Consider the following 19596-nt stretch of genomic DNA (forward strand, 5'->3'; position numbering starts at 1 on the left):
GTGAATGAAAACCCTGGCAGCATCTGATAAGCTCTACCTACAGGACAGCCTCGGGGGAGGCCGAGGGGTCCAGAGCTGGTTCTGTGACAAATCACTTGGGAGGGGTGGGGGATAAACCACTGTTTACTGTGGTGTTACTTTAATCACCTGGGCAAAAAAAAGTCCTGGGAGAAAAAAGCATAGATAATGATTCAAAATGATGAAAAATACATCAGCTCCTTTAAATGAGCCGTTGTGCGGTTTGAGTTCTGCAGCTTACAGGGCTCCTTTGTGAGCCTCGGGTTCTGGACTTACCAAAATAGAGCATCAGAAGAACAAGCCACTGGCACCAGAAAAAAAACAAAATAGGTTTTATTTCACTTGATTTAGCAAACCTAACTTCTCAGTGTGAGGTTGGAGGTTTTCCTTTGGGCATTCCTTCTCAATAGACAAATGAAAATCAAAGGCTTGGAAATCGGGGGCGCGCATACCCGCTGCGAACGGCGACAGCGTGTGCAAAATCTTTATAGCAAAGCTAAAGCTGTGCAAGAAATACATCAAGGAGTGGGTTTAGCCCGTTGGGCTACAGCCTAGTCTAGATCTTTCATAGTGGTTTGCTAACCGAAAATCAAAAACCTTACAGTACAAGGCAGAAAATTAGGGTGCCTGCAAGGGAGGCTTTGGAAGTTAGTTTGAATCCCGAGACGCTGCGGGAGTGAGTCTGCAGGATCACTGTTGCTTGATTTATAACCATTTGCCAAATTCATTACCCCGATCATGCAGACACGTGTAAACCTGGCTGTGCATCCCTTTGCTCCTCTTTCAGGACGCCTGGAACCGCGAGTCACGGTACGACAGGCAGCTGTTTCTCCTCCCGTGCTCTTGGACGGCCGAGCTGGGTACGGGGCAGACACGGCGCGAAGGACGTTCAGCTGCTCCATCGGCAGGAGGGCTGCCAGTCATTTCTGTCGGAAACACACAGATACCGAGGGCTTAAAAGAATGTTGGCAGTGTTAGAATTGAGCGCCGCTTCCACCTCGCAGCAGGTAACAGTGCTGTTTGATACGTTTTACTGGGTTACCATTTCAGCCGGTTACAGCATTAGGCCGCTGGTTTTGTGGCCGTGGTGTTATTGTTTGTGACAGTTTTGGTCAAGTACAACATCCTGTTTAGGTTCTTCAGTTGCTCCTTTTATTGAATTATCATTTGAAGCGAATTCTATCGTCATATCTTTTCTCTCATTTTAAAAAAAAATTATTTCTGCAGTGGGGAAAAAAAAAGAAAATACGTTTCATGAGCTGAAATATTTGTGGGAGGAGAAGGGCTTTGTACTTCTACTTCAGTTGTCTCCATGAGTGTATAAGAACAGTAGATTGAGAAGTAAGAAATTAAAACATGGTGTTATGACACTGAAATATGGTCTAAAAGCCAGTTCTACGAACAGTTGAAGTAACAAGCCTGCCCTGGTTAGAATGGCATTGAAAATATCTGCTTAAACAGCCTCAGTACTGGTGCCTGAAACTGGTGTAACTATTAATTACGTTGCTGAAATGTCCTCATTACAAAACGTCAGGATGACTCTGCTTCAACTGGGAAGAAAAAAATTAAATGAGAATTGCAGTTTCTGTGCCGGTGCAATCCATAGCGTAACCTGAGCTAGAGCGCAGCGAGGACAGGAAAGACGAGAGCTACCCAGAAACTCCGATGCAACTCACTCTACTTTGCTCTTTGTTTCTTATTTTGCACACAGTCTTTGTTTTTCTTTTTAAAATAGTCTTCATTTTTCACTGGGAAAGCACTGACTATTATTGAAGATGACCTTGAGCTCATTTTAAGATATTTGCAAACATCTCTTATCTTAAAAAAAAGCCCCGGTCAGTCGGTTTGGTGCATGCTACTTTTACTATGTTAAAACAAATGGTGATTTTGAACTTACCCTCAGGCTCACCTGCTCCTTCTCTGCTCTTGGCCACCGCGACTGTGGTATTTTGGTTCCCAAAACCAGGAGCAGTTTAGCTGGACCGTGCCGGCAGCCGAGATCCGGCAGCCCAGGACAGCAGGCAGCTGTAGGGAGTAGCTACAACTAAACGGGGCGCACATTGTAAGTGGTCTGAACACGGCTGCGCGTGTGAGCAGGCGCGGTGAGCCTTCGCTCAGCGAACGTTTCCAAGCAGGTTATTTGTTAAACGAAGGATTTTGCAGACTCTTTGCGATGGGATGAGAAACAAGCAGGCCCTGCGCTAGAAAGAGGTTCAGATGTTGCCGTGACCAGGTCTGCAGTGTAAGATGCTGAGAGGGATGGGTAGATCTGACTGTCTCGTACAATCCTTGTCTGCACTGGGCATTTCCTCCATCTGTAGAGGAGCACCCGTGTAAATCTTGGTGGTTTCGAACAGGAAGAAGCCGCGCTGGCACAGATGACAGCCGACAGCAGGCTTGCTGCCCTCACTGGTGTGCCTATGCAGGTGGCAGGAGCAAATTTAGACGGGCAGTGCCCACGGCGGCCAGAGCACTCGCAGCAAAACGGGAGCCTTGTCGGCTGGGTGCTACCAGCACCCACAGGCACCTGCCTGCCACAGCCAGGGGCTCAGCTACTGCTCAGGCAAGGCTTCGATTACAGAAAATGCCCAATGCCCACGTTATGATTCCCCGCGAGGCGAATCCACCAGAGGAGCTCCCGGCGTGAGGCCGTGCCCTCCCGAGGCTGCGGCACTCCGGCTGGTGCTGCGTGGCTGTGGCGGGCTGCACTCGGCACCCAGCTCCTCAGAGGATTTAATTGGAATAAATAAATGCGGGAGCTCTCCCAGACAGATGGGTTTTGTAAAACCAGTGCCTTTGCAGAGCTGATTTCAAGCACAGCCGCGCAGAGAGGAAAGCGTTATAGGGGAACCGCGAAGAGGGAGGAAGTAATTTGAAAGGGGTGGGGGCTGGATCCCTGTCGGCCAGCTGTGACACTGTGACACGGGGCCATCGCCCAACCGGTTACACAATCCGGAGCAATTTTTTATTTGTTACTATTACTGCCGTTTTGTCAATTACTCACTGGATTTCTACACCAAGCTTCCACCAGGCTATCAGCGCTGCTTCTGGTGGCTGACCAGATACCATAAACCCTGTTAGACTTCCTGATTTGCGGTTTTCTAGACGCAAGTTAACATTTCACATTTTAAAAAGGATGCGTTACATGAATATTTGTCTTGACCAGTTTGTTTCGTGGTAGTGTCATGAGGAAAGTGTACTTCATTTGACTAGGACCATTGCAGAACCAGTTCCTAATCCTCCTTGTGAAGTACATCTTTGCCCCTGGGGACTTTGGCTTTCATGTTTGAATGAAGAATAAGGTCAACAGCATGAGAGGCACCTGGGCTGGAGGTGAGCAGGGTCTGCAGTGCCCGCAGCACCCCTTTGCTTGCTTGTTTATGGCAAAGCAGCACATGAAGATGCAGAGGTAGCAGGAGGAAAATGCAGTGGAGGGAGAAGAGCTGGAGTGAGGCAAAGTGGGTGGATGGAGAAGACAGACAAGGTGTCAAAGACACACTGGGCAGAGTTTAGCTGGGACAGGAATATGAAGTGACCGATGGGAAAGACTATCGTGGCTTCCAGGAACTCTCTCTGATAAAATACAAAGTTTATCAGGCCAAGCCCATATCTCAGCCTCTGTGGCCCAGCGCTCTGGTGGCATCCGAGCTGTATACTCAGTTGTAGCAAAGATTTAGTCACTGTGATTGTAAAGAAAAGCTTGAAGTCGTAAACAGAAGTGCTGGAGCAATTTGTTCCTAAATTTGCAGAGGAGATCGGAATCGGGATCTAGAAGTGGGCATTGCCAGGCATGGGAGAAGGTTCCCGGGCAAGGAGGGTGCGAGCAGCAGCACCCCAAAGCGCAGCCCGGTAGGGCGGGTGGTGGATGGCATGAGGAAGGGGAGAATGTAGCTTGCACCTCCACGCTGGCTGCAAAAGGCTGAGGACACCTGGGCTGTGGCGCGGGCCTTTGGGCTGGGGCGAGACATGGGAGGCAGCGGGTGCGGGAGGGCTGAGCCCCCGGGAGCGGGGCGGGGAGCTGGGGGGCGCAGGGGGGCCGGGGCAGGGCTGGCCCCGGCTGCGGCGCTGGGGGGCAGAGCAGGTGCGGGCGGGGGGCTGGCCCCGGCTGCGGCGCTGGGGGGCAGAGCAGGTGCGGGCGGGGGGCTGGGGCAGGCTGCGGGGCTGCGGGGCAGAGCAGGTGCGGGCGGAGGGCTGGGGCAGGCTGCGGGGCTGCGGGGCAGAGCAGGTGCGGGCGGAGGGCTGGCCCCGGCTGCGGGGAGCTGGGGGGCAGAGCAGGTGCGGGCGGGGGGCTGGGGCAGGCTGCGGGGCTGCGGGGCAGAGCAGGTGCGGGCGGGGAGCAGAGCAGGTGCCGGGGGGCGCGGGGGGGCCGGGGCGGGACGCGGAGCGGGCCGGGGGGGCGGAGCGGGCGCGGCACCTGCGTGCTGCGAGCCCGGCGGCCCCGAGCCCGGCCCCCTCGGCGGCGCCGCCAGACGGCGGCGGGCCGGGCCGAGCCCAGCTGAGCCCAGCCTAGCCGAGCCGAGCCCAGGAGCTGCCGGGAAGCCCATCCCGCCCCGCTCCGCCCCGGCAGCCGCGGCCATGACCGACAACATCCCGCTGCAGCCGGTCCGGCAGAAGAAGCGGATGGACAGCAAGCACCGCAGCGGGTGAGCCGCTCCGCGGGACCGCAGCCCCCGCCGACCCCGGGCCCCGCTCCTCGCCCGGCCGCCGCCCCTCTTGCGGGAGACCCCCGGGGTCCCCCCTCGGGGCTCTGCGGGATGCCCGGGGCGGGCGGGAGCCGCATCGCCCTGCGCGGCCGCGGGCCGAGCCCGGGAGGAGGAGGAGGAGGAGGAGGAGGAAGGGGGGAGGCAGGAGGCAGGCGCTGACAGGTTGCTCCTGACGCCATTGCCGTGGCACGCCCGGGCGGGGGGCAGGATCGGGCCGGAGCGGGGCTGGGGGGAGCGGGGCCGGCCGCCAGCCCCTTGCGTGGGGAGGGATCGGCCCGGCCGGCCCTTCCCCGCATCGCCCGCTCCGTGCGGGCCTTGCGGACAAAGCCGCGCCTGGGCGGCAGCGAGCGCGGCGGGGGCACGCCGAGCCCGGCCCGGAGGGGTGGCCGTCCGTCTGGCTGGCTGTCCGTCCGTCCCCGGCTGTCTGTCTGTCCGTCCGTCCCCGCTGCCCGCAGCAGCCCCGCCGCCGGGCCGGAGCGTTGCAAGGCTGGTGCTCGGGCGGGCGCTCGGCCTCTGCTGGGGGGTGGCGCTGGCCCGGCGGTGCCGGTGGCCGGCGCGGGGCGGAGGGCTCGGGCTCGGTGCACAAGGCTCTGCCTGGCTCCGTCAGCCGAAGCGATGCGGCACCTCAGTGCGGGGTGCTGCCGTATCCCGAGTGTGGGGTGCGTTCCTAAAGCAGATGGGTGCATCTATTTATCCTGGTATTCCCATGCAGGAAGCTAAATAAGAAAAAACGATCATTTGCCGCTGTTTTGGTAGGAAATTGCACCGCTCCCTGGGCGGGTTGGTTTGCACGCAGCGGGGTGTACAGCGTGTCCAAGTTACCTGGCTGTCAGTTATTGCAGTGCTTCTTTTGTCCCTGGATAATTGTTTTCTAAAACGGGTGAGTGATATTAGCAAAATAAACCAAAATATCAAAGGAAATCCTGACTGTTAGCACAAGGAGAAATTGACGCTTTTCCCCTTGTTTGTTATGGTTTTGGTTCATAGTTTTGGTTCAGATTAACTACAATTGTTCGACATAGTCTACTCATCATTAAAATTTCTCCTTGTCATCAACATTGTTTCTAATCACTGATGTAGCAGCATCGGCGTCGGTGACACCGAGCTGGGAGGCCTGTGTGATGCAGCAAGTAATTCCCCAGCGCCTGTGCAACATGTATCGCCGGGCAAGTTCCACGAGGTGCAGCCACCCAGGCATTAAATTCGGTGACGCGATTGAGAGGGATCAGGCAGAGGTGGAGGCCTGAGAAATTTCTCACAGATTCCTGAACCATTTCTGTTCCTAAAGCTCCCTAGTCTCCGCCAAGCCCCTCGTGGGTATTACAGCGAGGTTAGGAGCGTCTAGTAGAAATTGCCCTCATCTAACCTAAGCTGCAGTTCGTCGGTTGTGGGCTCTGCCTGATTAGCAGTCCCAGAGATGATGTTTCCTGTGGTAGCAAGAAATTTTGGTAGCAAGAAGTTGTGAAGGAAGACTGCTCGGGATTTTTCTCAATAGCAGGCTGGATAATGTGGCTTTGGGGTTTCTGTTTGGCGCAGTAACTCTGGAGACGGGACTTATCATGTATTGGGAACTCTTGTTTTCCTGAGAAGTAGCCTGTGATGTGTTAGGAATTTGATCGGATGATGGTGTGGATAACAAAGCACATCCAAAACGGTGCTATAAACCAAAGGAGAAATCAGCCAGCGAGTTGGGGAGGGTCGCTGGTGTTGCATCCAGGATGGGTCCTGGGAATCCTCAGCCACCATCAAGACCTTCTTTCTTCTGTTCTCTGAGAAAAAGCCAAAGAAAAGCACTTCCAAGTCATCTTCCTGGATACATATGAAAACCCAGGGATAAGCAAGTCTTGAAAGGCCTCACCTTAGCATAGCCCCCACTACAATTTCTGCTGTGGGAGTTTCCCCCCACCAGTAGGGGCAAGTTCTCGGGCAGAGATTCTTGTCAGTGTGGTCTTCTGGAGTGGGGAACAGATTTCTGTCCCTGTACTGAATGACTTAATAGAAATCTTCACGTACGTTAACGAAAAAGTAAGAAACGCCTAGTACTCGTGTGGGCAGCGAAGGGCAGGTGTCATCCGAGCAAGGCTTTCGTTACAGCCTCAGCCTCTAGCGTACTTTGAAGAGAAGCCAGGAAGGAACTCGCACAGTTGCCTTGCGGAGATGAATGATGGTACAAACAGCTGGGATCTGTGTTGAAGAGAAACCATGTGCTTAATAAACCAGCAGGAGAAGTGGTTATCTGTTCGTGAGTGTAACTTTAATGCGGATCTTCCTGGCTGCAGTCAAAGGCTAAGCTCTAAATTCTGCAGCCGTATGCCTTGACTTCAGCCATATTCTGCCAAATGCTTTGCAGCACTCTGAAGACCACTGAGATATGTGCCAGTTAGGAGGGAAGGGTGGCATTAGCTGCAGCGGGACGGTTGGTGGGATGGTGAATCTGAGCTGCCCAGGGGCTAAGCTCGGCCGGGAAGGGAGCTGCAAGTTCCTGAAGGACCCCAGATGCTCCGTTCAGTGCATGACACATGATTTTCCCTAAATAGCTTATGGTCTCAGTCCACGGGCCTGCAGGGCATTTTTTTGAAACCGGCAAACTGCTGTGCTCATGCTGCCTCTGCAATGTGGAAAGGCCTTGATCCAGAAACGTGGGGGGAAGAATGGGGAACGAGACGGGGAGGAGGAGCTTTACAGTAACATTTCATGCCTGTATGGGTGTGTGTGTACTCTTTGGCTCCATTTAAAACGGCAAATTCCATTTCAAAGTCAACAGAGGGAAGAGATGGGAGCTCCTGCCCTGCGTCTGCCTGCGTGTGGGTGTGCCTCGGCGTGTGCAGGGCTGGTTTCCCCCAGACGAGCTGTTCTGCGGCGCTCGGCGGGTGGGCAGGGGTGGGCTGCAGGCATGGCAGCTCCTGCCCTTTCCACGGCCACCCTGGCTGCGCCGGCACACAGGCTGAAACGGGAATATTTGAGTCATGTGGGTGCATAAAAAGGCCAGATGGTTGTGCATGGCTTTGTTTTTCTTTTTTTTTGTTTCTTTTTGTTTTAGGTTTTTTGTTTTATCAATGGAAAATTCTTCATATGCTTTTAAAATAATGAAATGTGGAATGTTGGTTTGTACATTAAATGTGCCGAGGCCTGTGAGAAACATAGACACATTATCTGAGAAATGTGCTTGCTGTGGAAATGATGAAATACGTTGATGAACTTGAGCGCTAATTTGACAAATACTACCCTAGCATTAGAGAAATGTGATGCTTTTTTTCCATTAGATTTGTTTTACATGAAAAATGCTTACGAAAGGGTTTTTTATTTGTGCTCTCAAATACTTCTCCATCAAACGCTGCATTCATAAATAAAACCTGCTTCTTGGTAACGGCTGTTGATCTGGCATCTGACAGTCAGTCTGTCATATTACTGCTTCTTACATCATCCCTAAGAATACATTTTTGTAAACAAAATATCGTCCCCAGTGAAGCACGCGGCAGATCTGCTTGTCAACACCTTCGTTTAGATCCCTGTGTAGGTTAAGGGCCGAATCACTTGCAGGACTCAAAATTTCAGGTACAGATCACATTAAAAGAGATGCTTTTGAGTGGTTTTGATTTTATTTGGGGATTTGAGAGTGTGGTTTTTATGATGATTTTTGCCAAGTTATGATTTAAAATATTAATAACACGATGCTGTATAAGCTGTCTTCATATATTTTTCATGTTCTTTCTGTAAGATGATTTTCAAAGGTTGTGATGTACAGTGACTTGCTAGTTTAATATACTTCAGGGGCTACTGCAATACTGTTCTTCAATGCTTCAGTTGCAAAATGGAGAAGGAGAAATGTTTAGGAATATGTATTCCTAAACTTTGATAGGAAACTGTTCACGCTTCTGTGACTTTGCGACTCCATTCCTGGAAAGAGGCATGCTAATTTTATCAGCATCTCTAAGCAGCAATGTAAACTTTCCGCTGTTTTTCTAGAGAATCTGTCTTTCCCTTTCAAGGACATAGTCTGCTGATTTCCTGACGGAAAGTATTTTATTTTTCCTAATAATGCCAATAGTTCTCTCCTGCCAGAAACAGCGACGCTGACCTTGCCCTGAGCGGAAAGCTCTGGAGCGATGTGATAGCCTGAGCAGCCCCTTCCCTCATCATCCAGGTCTTTAAGCTTCACACCTGAAAACGGGGATGGCACCCAGAGAAACAGTAGATCACAGAACCACAATGCCTGTAAAACTCTTTCAGGGAGGAACAAGCGAGTTAACTGGGAGAAGCTGATATCTTCAGTCAGAAGGACTTTAATGAACACCAGGGTAATCTGAAAACGTGTTTGTGTACTTGGTACGTGCTCAGAGTACTTCGTTGCTGGTGCCCAACTGAATGGATTTGTCAGAGTGCTTTCTTCGAGGTGAAGGTTATTCAGTTTCTGGAGGAGAAGGAAGGGAAAGGAGACTGTCTGAAGTGTTCCTCGTCAGGTTCACCACGCACCTTCCTGCGTCGTCTTTCCCTTTGGCTCCCAGTGTGAGTTGTGCTCCGCCACCCCAGCATGCGGGCATCCCGAGTCGGACATTTAGCGGCACGGCCCGGGACTTTGCGCCCTAAGCGTGGCCGTCTGTCCCCGCAGTACGGGCCCTTGGTGGCTTTGGGGGCTTTTGCTGTGGCTCCTGCGAGCGCGCAGCAGCTGTGCAGCGCTGGCGAGCGCCGGGCTCTCGCCGGGGTCGTACCACGTCTTGTGCCAACGCAACCTGGCGCAGTGATAAAAGCGGCTGTGGAAACTGGTGTTCACTCGCGTTGCAACATCGGCACACGTAAGACAGAAAAGGTTCAGGGAGTGAAACTGGCCTGTCTGCACGTGGCCCTGGGTGGCTTCGTGAAACCTGCCATTGCACTATTAAAACACAATCTGCCATCGCAGCCAGCTCCTGTTGGTGTAAAGCGCTTCGTAACAATCGCAGAAGTCCTATAGAGGATTTTAAAGCAGAACTAATGAGCTTAGTAATGTGTTCTTACTTAATGAAGTTTAAGACATCATTGAAAAGTTTAAACAAATAAAAATTATGGCAATGGAATATCTTTGGGGAGGTGATAAACATCTGCCTGTAAGAATGAGCACATGGTTCTGGGCTTGAGAAATGTCCGTGTTCTTACCAAAAGCTCCTTTTCTAGCTTATTTCACCAAGACGTGGGCTGGCACTTGCGCAATTAGCGCGCAGAGATAACCGTCGCCACTTAGTTTCATGCTCGCCCGGGATTTGGGTTGTGGGCTTCTGCTCTGTGCCCGCCTGGCGAAGCACAGCGGCTGCCAGGTGGTTTGTGGGGCAAGGGGAGAGAATAAGGGCGCAGGATGGGTAAGAGTTAAATGCCAGCACTGGGGTTGACTAGATGTCTTCATAACAAAAACTCTTTGGGGATCTTTGAATGTATATGGGATAAAGATCAGCATTTGCTGATTTTTCAGGATTTCCAGCGTGAGTTCTGTGCTCAGCACCGTGCGCTCTGGAGGCGGCGGCGAGACGGCGACGTAATGGGATTCCTGAGTGCTGATAAACCGCCCCAGTTAAAGTGTCGCAACCTGCGGCTGTTACTGCTGGTTGTAGTATTGTGTTCATTGGTTGGACTTTTATTTTTTTAACAAACTCCTTCACGTTGCACAGAAAGCTGGTGCTAAAAGGCAATGCAGGAGACTTCTCAGCAGAAATGCTGGATGTTCTTTACTTGCGTGTTGATACTACCGATAATCACCTTCAAAAACTCGCTGGGCAGGAAGTTTTTCTTTTGTTTGTCTAATTAGCTTTTCAGTTTGCTTTCCCTGTAATTCAGGGGGTTGCGAAAACTGTGACTCTAGCCGGGCGGGAATTTCACAAAACTGTTATTTTTGCACAGCAGATTCTCCCATGCTCTTTCTTGCTTATTCTTGGAACTGCATTATTTTTAGATTGATTCTCAAATCTTCTAGTAACACAGCATTTGTAAATTAAAATTCTTACAACAAGTATCATTGTGGTAGGAAAGCCAGGAGAGGTCATGGTTTTGATTGCAGAATGTGTGCTAAATTTTGGGTAATTTTGCTTTTGTGCAATTGCCCTCTACTTCCCCACCTTTGAAGGTGCTGTCAGTGTCGGGGGCTGCTGCCTCGTTGAGAACCATGCAAATATAAGCCATTTTGCAGTGGAGGTGTTAGTATTCACGGACTAGTGAATTCATAGTAATTTGGAAAAGACTAAAGTCAATATAATTGTATATAAACAGTTGGGCAGAGCACAATCCTCCTAAGGTAAAACATTGTGATTCGTTTGTGGGGTTCATTTGCCATTTTCTTATACATTCATGAAGCAAAAATGCTGATAAGCCGTTAAACTTATTAAAATGTCTGGGTGTCTGCTTTGGAGATTAAGATATTGGTTTGTAGATCTGCCCAGATATTTGGAAAGTTCTTTGGAGCGTGTTGGTGAATTTTACTTTGTAAAAACAATTCCCAGCACAAGTAAAAAACATGTTAAATTATAGTAGTACCGTCTCTGAGCCTTATCCTATTGTAAACATTATGATATAGGTGCGTAGGTATTTTTGCTGTTGAGTACAATCCCTAGAAGAGGCCCAACCTGAAAAATAAACAGAGGTAACTGGTTTCAGATGTCTGATTACAAGGACTGACTGACTCTCTCTGTGACTGGGAAGCATGTTGTGATGAAACAGGGTGTGTGGACACCAGGTTTGCTCCCTTGGGCAAAGCCTCTTATTTGGAGCCTTATCCGAGAGGTCATTCTGAATTCACAGTCATTAAAACGTGAAATGAAGGCTAATCTTGTGCGGGTTTCTCCATCGTGGAAGAAGGAAAACCACTTCCCCCCGCAGCATATCTATTTTCTGTTGTGATCCAAGTACCTCCATTTTCACTGTTTTTCATTAAAATATATTCGGGATACAAGTGATGATTTGTCTTGCATCTTCATCTGCAAACACAAAAGAAAACTGCAATTAAAAGGTATCAAGCTAATAAGATATTTTCTGAAGTAGAGTTGATGAATTTGCGTGTTTAACACCAACTTTACTGTTTGCTTGATGCTGGTAACTGCCTTTCAGGTGTGGGTATTTTACACAACCGTGTGGGGAACAAGGATCTCCTAGTTAGTTTTTCTTAACAAGAAAAAAAAAGTTTGTAGATTTGACAAAACCTGATAGTTTCAGGGGCAACTGAAGGGGTTACTACAAGTGGGTTATATTTAGAGTACTTATGTTGCTGATGGTTTTATGGTACTACCTAGGGAATAGTCAAAGATGGAAGTCCATTGTCTTAGAAATTCTACCAATGCAGAATGACAGGCAATGTCCCTGTCTAAAGGTGCTGCAAGACTGTAGGAAGTCTGATGCCTCTTGTATGTGCTTGAAGAGTAAAGCATCTCCAGTTATTTTATTCTAGTAATTTGACCTAGCTGTTTGTTGCTATCAGGATTTCGAAATGTTTGTGTTACCCACGCTCTTTATTTCTGTCAGGTTTTCCTGCATTCTCCTAATTTTCTCCTCTTCAGCAAATGAACAGTTTGCAAGTCAGAGCTGACAACTGCAGAGGCTTCGGTAAAGGTGACCTCTCCATGGCCAGTGATAAATGCGTGTAGGTGAAAGCAGTGGGGTGGTTGTTGAAATTGGGGGACCTTATAGGTACTCTGGTTTTGGGATGGAGCGTTTCACTTGCATGGAGCTGGTAACAGACTATTTGGCACCACTGAAAGCTTGTGATTCTGCGTTCCTTCTGCACCGCTGCGTGGGTGCGGTGTAGTGCTCTGCTATCTTGTCAGCATTTCGGTCTGAAAGCTGCTCTGAGCGAGAAAACCTCTCCTGTGTTTGGGTGGCACCTGCATGCTTACAGCTTGGATTGCTCTTGAGCACAGACTAGAGAAAATCCTCCTTCTCAGGGCTCACCTGCCACTCTTCGTGGCATATAATAATGTCAGAGTAATTTGATTATGCAAAAATCTTTTTGTCTGGTTTTAAGAGCTTGTGAGAAATTATCTTGCAAGGCAGCCTTGTGAAGTTAACGTCTATGCCTGCTCATGAGCACTGAATCACTTGGTGACACCTTTTTGTTACTTCTGGAAGCGAAGTTGTGTTTTATTCCCCTTATCTACTGAAGGAACCGACTTAACTGATAACACTTCTTTCTGTTTACTTGTATCCAGCAAGGCATAAAACATAAGAAATGGTATCTTTGTTCCTACAACCACCTTCCGTGTGGTGAGTTGTAAACTCTGTTCATCATGCTGCATGTATCTTCTGCAAGACAGTGACTTCAAGAGCTGCGTGCTTTGTGTACGTCTTTAAGCAGTTATTTTTTTCAGTTAAGCGTGTATTTAACTAAAGTTTTGTGGCAGAATGCCGTCGTTCAAGAACAGAGCTTAGCGGTGGTTTCTGGAAAGATGTTTGCAAGAGCTCTGAAGCTTTTTGGTTATCAATTGGCTGATACTGGCTATCCCAAACGTCAGTGAAATTCAATAGGGTGGGTTTTAAAGGAATGAGAGGGATTGGGAAGAGAAAGGCTTTCAGTTAGAAGCAGTGACAACAGGAAAATAACCCTTTTGGGGTTTGGGAGGCAATTTTGAACGAAGAGGCTTCCTCAAGGTACAAGAGGGATTGCTGATAAGGCCTTGCATCTCCCACGAAGCGACCGACGCTCCGTTCGATTCACTGCCTCGAGCCGGGGTTCGTCGCATGGAGCGGTGCCGGGTTTCGTTCCCTGCAGTCCGGGCGAGAGCCGAGTTTGCGGTGGCCGCAGCGGCTGGGTCGGAGGCCCCGTGAGGCCCCGTGGGCAGGCTGGGGCCACGGCCTGCGGGAAGAAAGTCACAGTTCTCCGATGTTACCGTTGCTTAACAAATCACCCGTTAATACTCCATGTTTTTCTAGAGAATAAGTGTTTTCTGTCACCTCATCCCGGTGTCTCTTAGTTTAGAAAAGCAGCATCTAGCTTGAAGGGTGTAGGCAGCGTGATGGTTTCCAAAGCAGGGAATAAGCTTTTGTTGTGTATGACAGCCAGCTGCGTGCCAGAGGAGATTTTAATGTGGATCGTTTCAAGTATAGGCCCCATGTGCCATCGCTGGGATTTATTTATTGACGCTGGTGATTCCAGAGCTCCCCGAGAGCAGCGGGGAGAGGCCGGGTGCGTGCCGGCCTGTGGCTGCTGAGGCGGCCATCGCATAGTCTGGGTTTTAAATCCCTCCTCTGGAGAGAAGAGGGAATCCTTTAGGAGCTGCATCGGTTTTAGTGAAGTTGATGTGGCTTTCCTGAATTCCCATGTAACATTTGGCAAAGGCCAGAAATGATGTTAAATAAACCATAGAATCATTAAGGTTGGAAAAGGTCTCCAGGATCGTCAAGTCCAACCGCCAACCCAACGCTACCATGTCTCCTAAACCATGCCCTGAAGTGCCACGTCTACATGGTGTTTCAAACCCCCCAGGGACGGTGACTCCCCCACCTCTCTGGGCAGCCTGTGCCAGGGCCTGACCACTCTTGCAGGGAAGACATTTTCCCTCATCTCCAACCTAAACCTCCCCTGACGCAGCTTGAGGCCGTTCCCTCTCGTCCTGTCACTGGTGACTTGGGAGCAGAGACCAGCCCCCCCCTCACTCCAGCCCCTCTCAGGCAGCTGCAGAGAGCGAGAAGGGCTCCCCTCAGCCCCCTCTTCTCCAGGCTAAACCCCCCCAGCTCCCTCAGCCGCTCCTCATAAGACCTGTGCCTGAGCTGAAATATAATATAAGCCTGATCTGAAAAAGTAAAAAAAAATCATCACGCCAACATGTTCATATTTTATTTATTTTGAACAATTTTTTTTTTTAAAAACTGGCATTGCAAGGTATAAAAAGTAATTGTTGTGCTGGGGTCTATGATTCTGGACAGGGTGCTGGGCCATCTTGTCTAGACTGCGCTCTTCCTAGAGAGGCTGGACTAGATGATCCCTGAGGTCCCTCCCCACCTGTGATTCTGTGATTCTGTGATTCTGTGATTCTGTGATTCTGTGATTCTGTGATTCTGTGATTCTGTGATTCTGTGATTCTGTGATTCTGTGATTCTGTGATTCTGTGATTCTGTGATTCTGTGATTCTGTGATTCTGTGATTCTGTGATTCTGTGATTCTGTGATTCCGTGATTCCGTGATTCCTGAAAATTGAATCATGACAGTTAATGGAACAAGAACAGATACTGCTGACAAAGTAGACAAAAATGCAGGAAAAAAATTAAATCAGAGGTTAGATACAGGACTAGTCTGATTGAAAAAAATGGACTTCAATGCCTGCAGCTGCTTCTCTGGCAGCTGGGCTTTGTGGTGCTGGGTCCAGGTCTGGGCTGCCCAAACTCGCAGCCTCCGCGGTGGCGCCGCCTTGGGACTGTCACCTGAAGAGCTGAAAATACAAATTCCTACAGCAACAGTGACAAACAGACTATCGCTGGATCTACAGAGCGTGTTCTCAGTCGATAAGAATGTGTGTTATTCATCAGTAGCTCATATACAATTGGCCATTAAAGTAAACAGAGCGACTTACTATAATACTGTGTAAAAATAAAATTGGTAATCATTTAGTATCTATTTTCAGATTCCTTTTAAGGTTTCATTTTAAGAGGATTATAGATTATTATTTTGTGGAAAGACTGTTTTAAAGTGCAAAGATTCAAATATGCAAATATTAAACCCTTCTGTTAAAAAAGTATCAATTTCCATGAAGCAGGGGTTGCAGGGAAGGAGGAGAATCTCTGCCTGTCTCCACCTCTTCTTTTCTTTAGGACATAGGAGGTCACTTCACATACATTCCTGTTTAAGTTCAATTTGTAAATCGGAAAGCCTCCTTTTGTTTGAGGGAGTTTCCATAGACCAACAAGGAATCAGAAGAAATATAAAGCACCTGTTAGCATTTTTTTTTTTCAAGGGAGCTTTCTGGTGTAAAACCTGCAATCCAGGAGCAGTGCACGGGGACCTTTCTGCCTGTACCCTACGCCTCCTCGCTTCCTGGAGCCCTTCCACCCGCAGGAGGTGGAAGCTCTCCCAGCAGCCGGCGCTGACTCAGCGTAGTGACAAGAGCGGTCCGCGCTTCTCCATGCATCGGTTTCCTGAAAGCAAAGCAAGGAGCCTCCCCACCCCTCGTTGCTGCAGGCACGTTCCTAGCGCTGCCGCCGGCCTGCCCGTCTTTGCACACGTGGTCGCGTTGTTTTAGTAACAGCTCCAACGCCGTACGAGGTGTTTGCTCGGAGCTTGGCGGGCCGCGAGGCAGGTCTGCCGCGGCTGTAGCAGGTGGAGCGTCTGTATTTGGTAGGAAGTCAAGCTCTGGGTTTTAAGATGCTCGTAAAACAAATACAGTGGATAATTGACAGCTGAGAGGTGGTGAGTGACAGGTGAAGAAGTGATGCTCAGCCGTTCCGCCTGGCTGGCGGAGAAGGTCTGGGGTGCACGTGTGAGTCATAGAAACGTGTTAAAAATATTAACCTGTTAATTAATTAACATTCCTTCTATAGGTGTTGTGAGTGCTTAAGATGCTGTGGGAGGAGAGACCCAAGGCCTCGTACCGTTTGGCTTGGCCATCCAGAGAAGAGAGACCAGAGATACCCTCGCAATGTGATCAACAATCAGAAATACAACTTTTTTACATTTCTTCCTGGGGTAAGTGTGAAGAAAGTCACTTTTCATTATCCCATCCCAATGCTTTCCCCAATTTCAGTGGTTTTACAGTAGACAGGTGTAGAACCTGGAGCTGGAGGTAAATAATTAACACTTGGGTTGTGTTTCGTGGGCCTCCTGCAAAGGCTGCCTTAGGGCGGCAGCAAACCAGGCAGGGATCTGCCCTGAGTGTCCAGGGCTACTTTAAAACGGCCCTAGTTAGACCCTAGAGGAGCATGCAGAAATGTTCCTGGTGGTTAGTTCGATATGCGTAACTTCTGACCTCTGTTAATCTCCTCCGTCATCCTTTTTCTCTTTTATTCTTTTTTTTTTTTTTTTTTTTAGGTGCTGTTTAACCAGTTCAAATACTTCTTCAACCTTTATTTCTTGCTTTTGGCCTGCTCTCAATTTGTTGTTGAAATGAGGCTTGGCGCGCTTTACACGTACTGGGTTCCCCTGGTAGGTCATTTAAGACTTTTTTTATTCAAGAAAGTTTCAGTGTTTGACAAAATGCCTTCTGCCGCTGTTTCTCTAGGATGTAAGTTTGCACCTTAAATCATTTTCTTAGCTTGCTTTTCAGGCCTGCTCTGTACATGTTATAGAGTAGATGCCTGTTCTGGCCTAAGGCTTTATTTTGTAGAAGTTTGACGGGGGTGCAAGAGGGCTCTGCCCCCGACTTGGTCATCGTAGCGGGCACCGAGCTCTCGCCACTGGCCATGGTGACTGCAAGGGCAGCGGGGCTTCGTGAATAATGTGAGAAAACAGTCGGAGACCAGAGCAGCTATAATTCCCTGGCAGCGTGTGCGGTGCACAGCCGGATCTGATCGTAGCACGTGCTCGTGGAGGGTCTGCGTGGCGTGTTGTGCCCTCCCGGGGTGATCACGCAAGGGCCAGCGCTTGCAGGAGCCCAGAGCAGCCCTGCGACTGCAGCGCAGGACCAACGCGCACCTTTCACAGGTGACCTTAATGAGCGGCCACATGCACAACGATGGCAAGTTACGCTCCCCTGCCAAGCAGTTTGATCTGCGGCCTTGGGGTAGGTCACCAGGCTGCTTCATAGTTTAACCACATTGTAAAAAACGACTGAAAAAACGTGAGAAACGTCCCTCCGCAAACCTCCCACATATAAAGAGAAATATATAGAGCCATATTCACACTTGCTCAAGGAGCAGATACTCTTTCCTTCCTGTAAACTATTTGCCCTTTTCTTTTGGTAGCTGTGTGTTTCACCTGCGATCAAAGGAAATCGATAATAATCAGTTTTGAAGCAGAAGCTCCAGTGCTGTCAAAGGACAGAAGGACGAATAGCTGCATAGAATGAGCTTCTTAAATCTCTAAAATTCACTGCACGAGCCAGTTACAACTGCCTAAATGCTTAAATATAGGAACCTATATATTTTTTCTTTTATCTCAGTAAAACTATTATTTCTCTTTCTGTGTGAATAACTCCTCTGCTGCGCTTCAGCTCATTGTATGGCAGAATAATTTTGGTTCAGAGGGATGTCTGGTCCAACTGTCTGATCAAAGCACGGCTGTCTTTAAACTTGGGTTGGTTTAATTCATCCACCTGAGTTTTGAGAATCTCCAAGGACAGACATCCTTTTTACTTTAAAGAAATGACACGAAACCATCTGAAAATTGATATAAAAAGCACAGGGCGCTTTCTAAGACACTACTTGTGCATTGAGTTGAGAAATGGTGGCGGTAAAAATTCGTGGCTCTATTGAGGGAGCTGAGGAGGGGCAAAGGAAATTTTTCGTGCCTTTTAGACTTTTGGTACATTGAAATCCCCAGTAAAAGCCAGAAAAAAGTGAAGGAGCAGCTTTGGGACATCGCTGCTAAAATTCTGTTTGTATTAAAGTGTGGATCTCACTAAATTCTCTCTTGAGCGTGTGCTGCGTTGCATTGGCTGTATGAATCTAGAGCTAGTTTCATAAGATCCTGTCGTATAAATAAAGCAGACGTGCACACAGAGGATCTCTTTCTGGGTTTTGTATGGGCGGTTGTGACCTGTCTGTGTCAGGTGAGCAATTAGAATCGGGCATATGAGCTGCCAGAAAGCAGGATAAGAAAGGTCTTTGTTCATAATATGAGCGTTGGGGATGGAATTACATATGAGATGACACAGTGAGTCGGCACATGTGGGAATATTTTGGGGCAATTATTTGAAGACTCTTCAAACAGCTGAAACATAAGTTGAAAGTAACTGCTTTTTTATTTTATTTTGGGAAGGAGATAGGAATTTCTGGCTAAATGCACAAACACAACTTGTAAGTGGAAGAGAAATGTTCATTCTTCTCATGATTTGTTGGTTATGGGACAGAGAGGACTTCCATGGTGGTGCAAAACAGACGGTCGTGGTCCTGAACACTGTGGGGTGAAACGCTTCGCTGAAAATACTGTATTAATGCCAACATACTTCCAGTGTTTGTAAATGCAGGCTTCAATACAGGCATTTTTTGAAAAAGTAAATGGCCATCCTTGGGTCTTTTCATGGGTCTGCATTTCTGAATACTGCAGAAGCCTACTGCGTTGCATTTCAAGACTGGTATTGATTAGTCTAGATCATGCAGTTAGGCACATATGTATGTACCAGAATTAGGGACTATTTATAGGGTTGTGAGAGCCGGCAGGTGAAGAGTACGTCAGTATTTTAATAATTAAAGAAACTGCTCTCCTTCAGTCTTAGTAGCTCTCAGGTCATTCTCCATCTTTTTAATTTGGTTTTGGTTTTTTTTTTTAAAAAAGGTAAGAATTTGAATTGTCTCTGTGTTGGGCAGTGTTAGCAGCGCTCCAGAGCGGGGCTTTCCTGAGGGGGCTGAGGAGTTTGGGTTCACGAGCTCTTCGTGCCCAGCTTCACAACTCGGACACGCAGGATTTGGAGGTGTGTGCACAGCCGTTCTTTCCAAAAACGGAGTTACTTAAAGTTGGAAGTTGCAGCCCACTGGCAAAAGCTCCTGTTAGGGTGGGTGTGTATTTACAGACGTTTTCATGAGTTTTTCACGCAACCCTCAGTTTCTAACATCACCCTGCCCCCTTCTGAAAATTAAGAAGTTTCTTACTGACAGAGGTAATCAGCACATGGTTGCAGTTTTCAAGAACACAGGTTGTAAAATGTTCCTTTTTCTTCTGTAACAGACGAGGACTATTTTAGCTGTTTCGTGAGTCTGAGCTGAATACTGCCTTATGAAAAAGTGACTTTGTGGTACTAGCCCCGTAAAGAATTGTTCTGTATTGATTTAGTTATTT

General features: G+C 48.6%; 1 protein-coding gene across 3 annotated transcripts in view; it reads left to right on the forward strand.

The window, feature by feature from the left end:
* Positions 1 to 4473: 4473 nt before the first annotated feature.
* Positions 4474 to 19596, forward strand: part of ATP9A (ATPase phospholipid transporting 9A (putative)) — a 63314-nt gene continuing 48191 nt past the window's right edge. For all 3 annotated transcript variants that reach the window (XR_012663044.1, XM_075108984.1, XM_075108985.1), the window contains exons 1-3: positions 4474 to 4661; positions 16206 to 16350; positions 16693 to 16806. Coding sequence is in view for 2 of the 3 variants with exons in the window: in XM_075108984.1 (XP_074965085.1) it covers positions 4594 to 4661; positions 16206 to 16350; positions 16693 to 16806 (327 nt within the window). In the remaining variant the exon portion in view is untranslated. The remainder of the gene's footprint in view (positions 4662 to 16205; positions 16351 to 16692; positions 16807 to 19596) is intronic.

The sequence above is a fragment of the Phalacrocorax aristotelis genome, chromosome 13, assembly GCF_949628215.1.
Source record: "Phalacrocorax aristotelis chromosome 13, bGulAri2.1, whole genome shotgun sequence".
In the NCBI taxonomy this organism is placed as follows: Eukaryota; Metazoa; Chordata; class Aves; order Suliformes; family Phalacrocoracidae; genus Phalacrocorax; species Phalacrocorax aristotelis.